Source organism: Panthera tigris, chromosome E1 (genome assembly GCF_018350195.1).
Source record: "Panthera tigris isolate Pti1 chromosome E1, P.tigris_Pti1_mat1.1, whole genome shotgun sequence".
Taxonomy (NCBI): Eukaryota; Metazoa; Chordata; class Mammalia; order Carnivora; family Felidae; genus Panthera; species Panthera tigris.
This window is the reverse complement of record NC_056673.1, coordinates 44,505,337-44,519,201: the sequence shown is the minus strand read 5'-3', so window position 1 is coordinate 44,519,201 and position 13,865 is coordinate 44,505,337. Positions and strand designations below refer to the sequence as shown.

Below are 13,865 nucleotides of genomic sequence, written 5' to 3'. Positions count from 1 at the left end.
AAAAAGGAGTGAAATTGTATACCCATGTTCACAGAACATATTCACAATCACTAAAATGTGGAAGCAGCTCAAGTATCCACTGATGGATGAATGAACATATATACATATAGTAGAATATTATTCAGTCTTAAGAAGGAAGGAAATTTTGACATATGTTACAACCTGGATGAAACATGAGGACATTAGGGTAAGTAAAATAAACTAGTCACGAAAATAGACACTGCATGATTCCACTTATATAAAGTATTTAGATTAGTCAAAACCATACAGACAGAAAGTAGAATGGTGGTTGTCAGGGGCTCGTGGTAGGGGAGAATGGGAAGTGTTTGTTTAATGGATATAGAGGTTTTTTTTTTTTAATTTTTTTTAAAGTTTATTTATTTTTGAGACAGAGAGAGACAAAGCATGAACAGGGGAGGGGCAGAGAGAGAGGGAGACACAGAATCTGAAACAGGCTCCAGGCTCTGAGCTGTCAGCACAAAGCCTGACGCGGGGCTCGAACTCACGGACCGTGAGATCATGACCTGAGCCGAAGTCGGATGCCTAACTGACCAAGCCACCCAGGGACCCCTAATGGATACAGAGTTTTAATTTTACAAAATGAAAAGAATTCTGGAGACGGATGGTGGTAGTCATTGCACAAAAAAATGTGAAGGTGCTTATTAACACTGAACTGGACACTTAAAAATGGTTAAGGTAATAAACTTTATGTTATGTGCATTTTACCACCATAAATAAATTGGAAAAAAGGAAGAATGGAATATTGATACATGCTACAATATAGATGAACCTGAAACCATCATACTAAGTGAAAGAAGCTAATCATAAAGACTACATACTATCCCACTTATATGAAATGTCCAGAATAGGTAAATCTATAGGGACAGAAAATAGATTAGTAAGTTGCCTAGGGCTTGTAGGGTGGTGGGGAGAGAATAAAAGGGTGATAGCTAAAGGATATAGGGTTTCCTTTTGGGGTGTTCTGGGTATTCACAAAGTCCTTTGATAATGCTACTAACTATAATGAAATTGTAATTAGTCCCAATAAAGTAAATGATAACCCAAAAAGGGACATTCAGTGACTCAGACTAGAAGGACATGGGGTAGAATGGGGAGATGACAAAGAAGAAATTGGAAGAAAATAAGAAGAGAAGTTTCGGTCTCTATCTCTGTATTGTCTATGAAACCATCTTTTTACCATGTCATTGAGAATTGAAGAGACTGCAATAGGTTACAAGGTTCCTTGAGCGGAGCACGTGGGTAGCTCAGTCACTTAAGCATCTGACTCGATTTTGGCTCAGGTCATGATCTCAGGGTTGTGGGATCGAGCTCCACGTTAGGCTGTGGGCTGACAGTGTGGAACCTGCTTGGGGTTCTCTCCCTCCCTCTTTCTCTGCCCCTCTCCCGCATGCTCGGTCTCTCTCTATCCAAATAAATAAATACAAAATAAATAAACAAGCTTCCCTCAGAATACAAGTTCCCGAATACAAACAAAATAGCAGTACTTCTTATAATGTCAGAAGACAATTGATTCTGTGTGGGATAACCATGAGAGCATCTCGGTACCAAAGAACAGTTGGTATAAGATTACTACAAAGGGTTTATTCAAGTACAAAAGTCAGCAAATATTTGAGGCATCTGTTAATATTGTACTATCACTCGCTAGGATTGCCATTCTTTTTATTTGTTGCTCTCATTTGGGGAAGAAACTCCTTTCATTTATTCTATTCATTAATCAAATATTTATTACATAGCGAATATGTAAAAGATACTTTGCTGGGTCGGGGGAGAAAGATTTACAATGAAGGATCAGGCAGGGTCTCTGACAAAAGAAGCTCACGTTTTATAAAAGGCAAGAGTGGTACTCATTTGTAATACAACTAGTTAAGTCAGAGTGAGGTGAGGAAAGGTCTCTCGGTGTTTTAGCTTATATTACTAGGGTAATAACGATAGTGCCACAATTGTAAAAGAGTATAAAAACAGAGTTTTCTCAGCTACTGGAAGAGCCACTGGCATCTTCCTGAGGAATAATTCTTCATTGTGTTGAAAAGCCCGATGAATTGCACAGCACTGAGTATCCTTGACGCTCAGGGAATATACTGCTAAGAGCATCCACTTTTACAATCACTTGGTGACAACAGTTTGTAACAACCAGATATTCCCCCAACATATTTCTAAAAGCCCCATGTAGCTGCTTCGGTCAAATACCATAATGAAAACTATGAATTCAGTTTCTGACAAAATCTATGATGTCTGAAGGACAGTCATAGAAATGTCCTACGCAGCACCTGGGTGGCTCGGTTGGTTAAGTGTCTGACTCTTGATCTCAGCTCAGGTCATGATCTCATGGTTCGTGGAATTCAGTCCTGCGTTGGGCTCTGTGCTGACAGTGCAGAGCCTGCTTGGGATTCTCTCTCTCTCCTCGCTCTCTGACCCTCCCCCACTCTCTCTGTCTCTGTCTCTCAAAATAAACTTTAAAAAGAAAGAAGTGTCCTATAAAACTTATAACACACAATATTTGAGTGAGAAAATTGATCTGAAGATATAAATCTGAATATTTTGAGGATATAGGGATGATGGGAGAAAGGAAGTTTTTTCAGAGAGTGTTAAATGAAACAATGAACTACAAACAGAACTTCATTCTGCTCCCTGGAGTTTATAAAAATGAAGAAATAGGACTTTTACATTAGGAATTAATCCCTCCTTAAGATCTGCAAATATCTTCTGAGTGCTTTAGAAATTCTGGTATGCATGTTCACAAGCGCTAACTCCCTTCAAAGACACAGTTATTTCTAAAATCCTCACCATTAAGTAGCAGGTTTTCTGTCAGTTTTTTCTGTTCCTCTTCTGGGGGCTTAATCCTCATTTCCCCCAGAATGCTGTCCAAGTTACTCACATTAACCTTCCCACCTTAGGAAAGCAATAGGGATGGGAAATAAGAAAAATGGAATGTTTCCACAATATTAAAAATGCATTCGTTTCTGTGTATTATTAACTTAATCAGCCTGTGCTAATGATATGAAAAAAGAGAGAAAGTGTAATTTATGTCTTCGTATTATCATTTAACATTTTAAATAGGAGTACCAAGACTCATTTGACTTTTCTAATTATCTGGAAAAATTTAATAGGATGGGTAAAACCAGAACCTGTCTCCTTTCACCTTATCTTGGGACAACTTGAGACAGCAAAAGGTGCTAAGGTATATTTTAGCACCTTAGGGCTATCAGACCACAGATCTCATTGCTGCAGACAAGAACAGGAGCCATTCTCATTTTCCTGAACTCCCAGGTCACTTCCACTGAACAATTGCCAGTCCTTCACTTCAATGTCTGCGGTATAGACCTAGATTTGATTTTCCAATTTAAGATTTTTTTTCATCTTATTTCCATGCTCCCTGTCCCCCTGACTCTTCTCTGGCCTTTTGTGGCCTGTGGAAACCTCAGCATTACTTATGACTCACAGTGAAAGAAGTTGTTGATATAATAAACTTAATATAAGTTTTTAGGATAGCATTCATTTCTATTTAGAGCTGTGTTCTGTGAGTTTTTAAAATGTCTTCTTAGTGCCAAATTAGTGGCTTTTGAGAGTCTTTCCATCACTTCATACGCCCAAGACTTCCCAAGTGGTTCAATGCTATATTAAATGCTCAGCATTAATTTGTAGATTCTGTCTCATATTTTTAGGTTCCTTTTCTGTAAGATTCAACCTCATGTTTTCCAGAACAGTGATTGTTGTTATATCAACATGATTGTTGATATCAATCATCCTCACCCCTAGGAAACTGAAAGAAATAACACCAAAATGTAGTCACTCTTAAATGTGACCAAAACTATTAATTTGTGTATAATATACAGTTACAAGTTCTAGCACAAAAAACATAGCTAAATACATTGTTCAAATATTTAAAATATGTTCAATAATAGAGTTAGAGTAAAATATCTTCCTTTGGTCAGTCCATAGAGCAGAAAGCTTTAAAGGTAATCGGTGAGCTTCTCAGTGAAATACACTAGTGGGGATAACAAATTTCATCCTTCCACCCAATAAGCATGATTTTTTTGTTGATGATACCCAGAGAAAAATTTCTTTTTCTGAGTAAATTTCCTTAACCATTACTAATTTTTTTGTTTATTAATCACTTTTCAGACTAGACTTATTTTCTTCTTTGCCACAAATTGTAAACTTTTCAATAAATTATGGAACTCTATCCCCCAGGATAGAACCTACATTGTCTGCAAAAGCATGGGCGGATTAAAAGAAGCATAAATATCTTATCAAGATATCTGAAAAGTGGCAAGTATCAAAATTTAACATCTTATGTATATTTTCATCTTTAAAGGCCTTCATTGCACAGCAAAGGAAACCATCAACAAAACAAAAAGGCAACTACTGAATGGGAGAAGATATTTGCAAATGATATATCCAGTAACGGGTTAAAATCCAAAATATGCAAAGAACTCATACGACTGAACACCGAAAAATGACAAATAATCCAATTTAAAAATGGGCAGAGCACATGAATAGACTTTTCCAAAGAAGACATGTAGATGGCCCACAGACACATGAAAAGATGCTCAGCATCACTAATCATCAGGAAAATGCAAATCAAAACCCAATGAGATATCACTTCACACCAATCAGAATGGGTAGTATCAAAAAGATAAATAATAAGTCTTGGTGAAGGTGAGGAGAAAAGGGAGCCCTTGTGCACTATTGGTGGGAATGTAAATTGGTGCAGCCACTCTGGAAAATAGTAGGGAGGTTCCTCCAAAAACTAAAAATAGAAGTACCATATGGTCTAGTAATTCCACTTCTGGGTATTTACAAGAAACAAATGGAAACGCTAATTTGGCAAGATACTATGCCATTTTGTTTGCTGCAGCATTACTTACAATAGCCAAGATGGGGAAGCAACCTAGGTGTCCATTAACAGATGAATGGATATAAAGAAGATGTGGTGCACATACACATAATGGAATACTACTCGGCCGTAAAAAAGAATGAAATCTTGCCATTAATGACAACGTGGATGGACCTGGAGGCTATTATGATAAATGAAGTAAGTGAGACAGAGAAATACAAATATCATATGATTTTGCTTACTTGTGGAATCTAAAAAGTAAAACAAACAAACAACAGACTCATAAATAGAGAGAACAGGTGGTTGCCAAAGTAGAGGTGGGTGGGGGATTAGGTGAAATAGAAGATTAAGAGGTGCAAACTTCTAGTTATAAAGAAAATAAGTCAGAGGGATGAAAAGTATAGCATAGGGAACAGAGTCAATAATGTAATAACTATGACAACAGAAGGCAACTACACTTACCATGGTGTTTCATAATGTGTGTAATTGTTGAATCACTATGTTGTACACACGAAACTAATGTTATATGTCAGTTATCCTTTGGTTTAGAATAAATTAATGAAAAAGGCCTCTGTGCCAACCATCAGCCTATCCTGATAGATGTATCAGCTTTAAGAAGCATACAAATCAAAATCTCACCAAAATTCGTTATTAAGCAACAGAGAAGCCATCATTTCACAAAGTCAGACTTTACATTTCCATACAGTACAAATATACTCTCAATAATTTTTAAAAATATATGAAATGGAGAAAATAAGGCCACTCTTCATTCACTGGCACCTAAGGCAGTTATTGCTGGCCCTCTAACAGGCAGAACCCCTCCCATCCATTTATTCTTTGTAATTTCTCATTTATTTCCATTTCATACTTTTCAATGCCTTCCTTTTCCTCTTCTCATTTTAAAATTTCAGAATCACAGTGTATTCAAGAATAATAGCCAGGATTTCTCAACCATGGTCGCAGGATTTCTGACTAAAGCCACCTCATTCCCAACTAAGAATGAGATGACACCGTTGGTATTTCTTCATAAGAGAAAACAGTCATTACCTTGTAAAAGATTTTTTTGGACAATCTTTTTCACTTAGATATGAAATAGAATTGTTAGAGAAATTCTCATCATCGACTGGCAGATTGTTCACCAACTCTCCCTGTTTCTTATCTTTGAGTTCTATCCCCATGTTTCCTGGAACTTTTTTCATGTCATTGACCTCAACCTCTCCTTCAAAGCAAAAGAAGGGAGACTTCTGGTATTATTGTGAATGATGTCATGATTCCACACAATTAAAAAAAAAAAATTGCCTTTGTAGCATTACAGCTAACTGCTGAATGAAAAGAGACCCAGCCTAAAAAAATAGGCCTTTGGGCCTACAGAGAAGGTTTCTCATTATTTCTAGCATAATCTCTGAATGATAGGCAGGGCAACAGAGCATGTGATTTGAGTATAAACTTTGCAGTACATTAGAATGATACAGATTGCTGATCTAAATAGTTTTATCAGCACTTTTATTGCTTTGAGATCGCCTCTAACTTTACCAAAACTTTCCTTCACTTTTTACTGTGTTAAACTGGAATTTAGCTTTCCGCCATAAAAGAAGGTATGCTAATTATTGGCAGAGATTTCAGATAATGACTTGGGAAACAACAAAGAGCACTGAAGTTTTATTGCTAAAAGTTCTGATAATCTATTATCTAACTGTAGGCATTTATACATAAACATTTTTATAAGATGTGTAAGACAGATTTTAAAAGTCCATGCAATCATGATGTGGAAAGAGCATTATATTGTAATTTAGTGGAAATAATTTGGTTCTTAGATTTCTAGTAGCATCTTACTCTTAGTTGTTATTCTATTACCTGTTTTGGCTTTTATTCCACCCATTCCATCCATTAAGATACCAACATCAAAGTTCCCATTAGCTGTTAAAAAAAAAAAAAAAAAGACTTAGTTGGGATCCAGAAAATGATAGAGCTTTAGAATGAAAACATAAAGTACCCATACTGTAAAAAAACTTAAGGCAGAGTCCAGTATTTCCACTATTTTATTTGAGTCCATTTTTAATTTTTAATTTCAGGCTTTCTGGGGTTCAATTTGTATTTGCAAAATGGACTCGGAGTCTAGGAAAAACATTTTATGATGCCACACTAGTTCATAAACTCTATAGGACAGTTCATGCTCTCTGTGTTCATCTTTGTTCTGGCAGGGACAAGACTCATGCAGGTACCAAGAGTAAAAGAAGTAAAGGCCATAATTCTCATCTCATGTCTTTTACTAACATACTTTCTCCTCTTCTTTCTAATCACTGTGTCCATTTCAGTATGGCTGCTGACTAATTATTACTCTACCACTGCAGTAATTGCTATTAGTTCTTTATGACTCCAAATAATTATTATTTTTTCTTATTCTTTTCTGCTCTTTTCAGTTGATTCATCTTTCCATACTCATGGATTATTCATTTATCAATTCATACATAAAGGGAGACAGATATAAAGCCTCACTCCAAGGAACCACCAAACAGACCAAATAATGACAGTTCTTTGGCAATAAGGCTTTGAAAGAGCTCCAGTTCCCCTCTGCTCCCTCCAGTGGTTTCCAGGCTACTAGTTTTCACTGCAAATAGAAAATGTTATTTTTCAAGGCTATTATGGAGCTGTGAGACAGAGGATGGGAATAGGGCAAATTAAAATATCACAAAGCTCACTATTCTTACTGAGATTCAGTCTTTTTTCTCTTAAATCCTCCCCAGATTGCAGCAAACCTTTGGTTAATTTCCAGTTCTGAAAATGTTAATTTTGACAATTTTTGCCAGTTTGCTCATTGCTCTTATGGAGGAGAGAGTTTTTCGGTGGCTCTTATTCTGCCTTTTACCTGACATCCCCAAGTGAGTTTCTGAAGCTAAAAATAACCTCTGGCAATTGTTGATAGTCCCACTTAATTATTTTTTCCAGATGTCCCAGGGAAACTTAAAAGCATAAAGAAAATAAGCAAATAAAAAACTAACTATATGTTTTTCATTGGTACACAGTAGTACTTGAAAATTAAGGAATGATTTAATAAAAATATCTTTTGGGGAAAAAAAACTCACCCTATCAGAAGGGTATAAAACCCATGGCAAAGACATAACTAAATAGTATATGAATCAAGTGAAAAAAAATATTTTTCCAGGTAAGAGGCAGTATTCAGTAAAATGTTTCTAGGTGATATTGCTTGACCTCAGTGGATTGTGCTCAGCTAAATATATTCTTTTTTGGTTTATTTAAAGTGGGGATTACTTTGTGATACATCACACTTCAATCCTAATATTTTATTTAATACATACAATACTGACCTTGAATCGTGAAGTCTGGTCCAAGGATATGATGATCCATACCTACATAGAAGTAGCAAAAATGTCATTCATATTGGCTGAAACCAAAGCCCTTGTTCCTGTGAAAACTACTAACCTGACTGAGGCCCCAGCAACATTCTCAGCCTCTACTAGAATACTAAGAATTGTGATACACTAGACATTAAGTTCCTTGGGTCAAGGACTATGTCTGTATTTCGTGGTCACTGTATTTCTGGCACTGAGCAGAATACATGATATATAGTGCTCAGTAAATGTTTGTTAAATAAACGAATAAGTATCAACTTTAGATTAATATATTGAGAGAAAAAATAATTCTTATTTCAGCTACATAAGTCCTATAAAAAATGTCAGCTGCAAAACCCAAATTTTCATGAAGGCATAATGATATCTAAATCATTCACCATCAACTGGTACATCTGAAGCATCTGAAGCAACTGGTACATCATTAAGTTCCTCAGCTGTAAGTCTGATTGCCATGTTTTCAAGAATAGAGTCAAGGTCATGGTCATCATCTTGCAACCCAACAAAAGAGAAAGATATGATGACATTAAAATAAAAATCAAAATATAATATAAATTCCTAATGTATGGTGGTATCAATTTCATCATAAAAAAAGAGGCTAAGGACATTTAAATTTTTAAAGAGAAATACTAATGGACTAAAATTATCTATTCATTTATACCCAAAATATCCTACACTGAAGATAAGCTTACATAACACAATACATCAGAATAAGGCTGAGACACCACTCAGGTTAATTTTAGCAGCAAAACTGCAAACATAATAGTTTTTTTTATATAAACATTTATACAAGGAGATTCAGTTTGGTCACTGTATTTCAAGATATACTATCTTAAATTTTTATAGCTGGGCCTAAATTTTATTATTTCCACATCAAAAATCTAGGTAAACCTAAATATTTAGAACACCTTTTAAAAACAAGACAAAATTATTTAATCAGTATGAACATATGTGTGTATTAAAACTAATCGTGGAAATATATATGAGAATGGCAGGGGGCAATATTTAATAAGAAAAAAAGCAAAACACAAGAGTCTCAATCTGACATCTTTATTTGAATCTCACTCACCTTTTACATCTGCACAATTCAGCAAACTAGTCTTATATATTCTTCTACTAGCTGTAGCTGCAAGAAACACATAATTTAGGTCATAGAGAAAACATCTAGACATGCTAAAACAATATCAAATATCCAAGTTCAGAAATATACAGCATAAAATAATTTGCTCCTAAAATTTACCTAGTATCTTCTAGAAATAATAAAACAAAAAATGTAAACGAAATTCTTAATATGGTAAATCAATTCTTTAGCACCTGAGACAATTATTAATATTTACCAGGCCAAAGAAAAAACACTTCCTTATGTTGTATTTTTTCTGAGTCCACATTTTTACCCCTCTACTAGTAAGTATAGTTCTACATCTCTCCTCGTCCTCCTCTCCAACCCAAGGCATCTCAATGGAAGGAAAAATAACTATCAATATTCCTTAGTCCAAATGGCAAGACTGATGATTGATGAGCCTCTTGATTTAGACATATTTTTAAATGGTAATTTATGTATTCCTAAATATTAAAAATAATTATCTTTAGAATTATGGATATTTTTAACTCTAACTTCTAAGTGATCTAGAATAAACATGGAGATTTGGATTATAAAAAATTTTTAGGCTATAATTCTAATTCCCTCAAGATTCTACCTGATACTTGCAATGGCTGAACAACTCCCTGGATGACTGTATAACTCTCTTGAAGACTATTCTGATATTTGAAATGCCCACCATTAATTGGAAGTAATTTCTTTAGCTCCGAATGCTCTGGTGAGGACTCTATCCCCATATTTTGCAAGACATTTTCCAGGTCACTGAGGTCAACTTCTCCTCCTGCAGAACAAAAGAAGTAGAGAAAGATGACATTTTAAAAAATAGCATAATTTCCAATTATTAAAGAGAAATAAAGCATAATGATACCTGCTAAAAAATAAGCAGTCAGTTACAGACACAAAATGAACAGTGTTTCTTTAACACTGGTAAAAGAGATGCTCCCATAATAATGGTTATAAAGTAATATTTCACAATTGAATAAGGTTCATATAATTTAAAAATTATTAGAATAATAAAGATGATCGGTACAAATAACTTAACATAGGGTATGGAAATTAAGCTAGAAATCAATAGCAAAAGCTACTAGGAAACTCCCCTAACTTTGGAAACTAAAGAATGCCTCTCTAAATAAATCATGTGTCAAAAAAATAAACCATACTGGAAGTTAGAATATTTTGAATTGAGTAAAAATAATAATATTACCTATTAAAATTTGTAGGATATGGTAAGGTTGTGCTGAGGGAAATTCACAGCCTTAAATGCATGTAATAGAAAAGATGAAAAGATCAATAACCCAAGGTTCTATCTTAAAAAGTTAGGAAAGAACAGCAAATTAAACCCCTCAAAAGGAGAAGAAAAGTTCTAAGGACAAAAGCAGAAACTACTGAAATGAAAAGCAAACTTTAAATAAAATCAATACAACCAAATGTTGGGTTTTGGAAAGACCAACAAAAGTGATACATACCTGCACTAAGACTGACAAAGGAAAAAAAGAGAGAAAGCACAAAGAATAAATATTTCTAATGACAAAAAGGACATTACTAAGAATAGCCAAGAAGAGTTTAAAGAAGTAAATAAAATTGGGAGGATTTATGCTTTAGATATCAAGACATATTAAATCTACATTAAAATAGTAGGTATACTGGTGCAAGGACCAGCAAATAGAACAAAGAACAAAGAGAATAAAAAGTGCAAATATAGCAACACATTTATTATCTTTGATTTATGAAAAAGCTAGCCTTACATTAAAGTAGGGAAAGGATCATCTTGTCAATAAATGGTGAATATCCATTTAGAAGCAAAAGGGACCCTTATCCCACATCATATAGAAAAATCAATTGAGTGGATTATAGATCTAAATGTGAAAGGAAAATAATAAAGCTCCCAGAAGATAAAATAGGAGACGTTTTCATGACCACGGTGTATGGAAGGATTTCTTCAACAGGCTCCCAAACATTCTAACTATAAAAGAAAAAAGGTTGACTAATTCAACTACGTGTCAAAGAGAAACTTTTGTTCATCAGAAGATAAAATACAAGAGGAGACACCACACAGCACTGCCAATGCCCCTGCGGAGAAGCTGAGATCACCACCGAATTTGAAATATTTAAAGTGGATACAAAATTGTTTCAGTAATGCAGACAATTAAGTGCGTTGTTGTGGGTGACGGTGCCGTTGGTAAAACGTATCTCCTGATATCCTACACAACAAACACATTTCCGAGGATGTACCGACTCTTGGTGACAACTATGCAGTCACCATTATGATCGATAGGGGGCCATACACTCTTGGACTTTCTGATACTGCGGGGCAAGAGGACTATGATAGATTACAACTGCCAAGTTATTCTACAAACGTATTTCAACGTATCTATGAATACATTTCTACAAATGTATTCCAGTCTGTTATTCAGTGATCTCTGCCTCCTCATTCAAAAATGTGAAGGAAATGTGGGTGCCTGAGATAACTTACCACTGTCCCAAGACTCCTTTCTTGCTTGTTGGGACCCAAATTGATCTTAAAGATGACTCCTCTATGATTGAGAAACTAAGAACAAAGAGAAGTCTATCCCTCCAGAGATTGCTGAAATGATGTGAAAAGCTGGCCCATGACCTGAAGGTGGTCAAATATGTGGCGGGTTCTGCACTCACAGAAAGGCCTAAAGAATGTATGTGACGAGGCAATATTGGCTGGCCTGGAGCCTCCAGAACCAAAGGAGAGCTGCTGCTATGAACAACTCTCCAGAGCCCTTTCTGCACTGCTGGTGTCAGCATTGTACTAAAAGCAATGTTAAACTAAAGATGAAAAATTAAAATTCATTTCTGCAATAATGACAAGTGCCTTGCACCTACAAACATGCACTTGTGTGAGACAAGGCCCATAGGTATGATTCCCTTCCCCTTCTCAATATTAGTTAATTCAGTAATTGTGTATTGTCAGAAAGTGATTAGTACTAGGTTTTTATCTTGTTGTTTCAAAAATTTTTTTTTTTGTTGTTTAAAAGCAAGGCATGCTTGTGATGACTCTGTAATCGACGAATTTGGGTTGTTAAAGCTACTCCCAGGCTCCATCCACTCTCGAGTTGCAAATATTTATGTACCCAACATGAAAGCAGCCAAATACATAAAGCAACTATTAATAGATATGTAAAGGAAGAAATTGATAGTAATGAACTAACAGTAAAGGACTTTAACATCCCACTTATACCAAATATATAAAGCAACTATTATTCTGGAGAATAATCTGGGAAATCCAGGTTTTTTCTTTTACCTTTATTGGGGGGGGGGGGAGGAGAGAGTATGTGGGGCATTTGTTTTTATTTAGTCATGTTTTTTAAATTCATTAGCCACTGGACAGCTCTTAGGGGGAAGAGGATGGACTGACTCCACATTCCATTTCCTAGATCAAGTTTAGAACACTTGTCCCCCACCTGGTGCTCTTAGGAAGGAGTATAGTAAACGCCTCATTTAATAACATACTCATAGTTAAAAGTTGCCTTTTCTCTCCACCCATGAGTAGGTCCAGTACTTGATGAAATTCCTGAAAGTAGGGAGAACCTGTCTGGCCCCTCCTCTTTTCTAGGATGTACTCTATATGTGACTGTGACTTTCAGGGAAATTTGATTGCCATATGCTATTTTTTTGACATTACTTTCTAACTTCTTTCACTGATAAATGAAGAAAAGTGTTTTGGGGGGTATTTTGAAATACATCCAATGGATTGAGTGTGTAATTAAAAAACATTTTTCCCTATCAAAAAAAAAGAAGATAAAATATAAGTGAAAAGTTAAACTATACAGTAAGATATTTATAATTTATATAACCTGCAAGGGACTTGTATCTAGAGTACATTAAAAAAAACAAACAGGTAAAAGATAAATGAAAAATGCAATATGAATTTCTGGGAAAGATGGCAAAGTAGGAGGATCCTAAGCTCATTTGTCTCATGGATACCCCTCGATACACCCATATCAGTGTAACCAACCCAGAAAACAACCTGAAGACGGTCAGAACAGACCCTCCACAGTTAATTGAAGAGAAGAGGCCACAATGAAAAGAATGGGAGGAATAATGGAGATGTGGTTAGAACCAGACCCCCAGGAAAACCAACCACAAATGTGAGGGATGCCACAAGCACGGAAAAGGGAGAGGAAGAGATCTCCTGCCAGGCACCCCAGACATGGGTGACCTGCACTGTAAAGACAAACCCCCGTAATATTTGTCTTTGAAAGACAGAGGGGCTTAACTTTTTTTTTTTTTTTTTTTAACTTTTACAATCACTGGAGCTTAACACCTAGAATTTTAAAAATCAGTTGGCTTGGCTCTGGGAGAGCTGGAGGGCAAGAGGAAACAGTCTCCATCCTTAAAGAGACAGCATAACAAACAGCCCTGCAGGGATACAGCATAGAAGCGGCAGTTTGAAAAGTGGCTGGGATATTGAGAAAGGAGATTTATTTACTAATCTCAGAACTTCTCCTGGAAGGGCAGGGATTTTTAGGAGACTTCTCCAAGAATAAAAGACCTGGCAGGCACCATTTCT

At 35.6% G+C, this 13,865-nt stretch overlaps 1 protein-coding gene across 1 annotated transcript in view; it reads right to left on the bottom strand.

Annotated features, from left to right (window-relative positions):
• The window catches only part of LOC102964258, a 194,792-nt gene that overhangs the window by 132,031 nt on the left and 48,896 nt on the right, over nucleotides 1-13,865 (bottom strand). The window contains exons 15-19 of the mRNA XM_042965462.1: nucleotides 10,005-10,106; nucleotides 9,296-9,352; nucleotides 8,607-8,717; nucleotides 8,176-8,226; nucleotides 6,713-6,775 (exon numbers count right to left, since the gene is read on the bottom strand). Of these exons, the coding sequence (XP_042821396.1) occupies nucleotides 6,713-6,775; nucleotides 8,176-8,226; nucleotides 8,607-8,717; nucleotides 9,296-9,352; nucleotides 10,005-10,106 (384 nt within the window). The remainder of the gene's footprint in view (nucleotides 1-6,712; nucleotides 6,776-8,175; nucleotides 8,227-8,606; nucleotides 8,718-9,295; nucleotides 9,353-10,004; nucleotides 10,107-13,865) is intronic.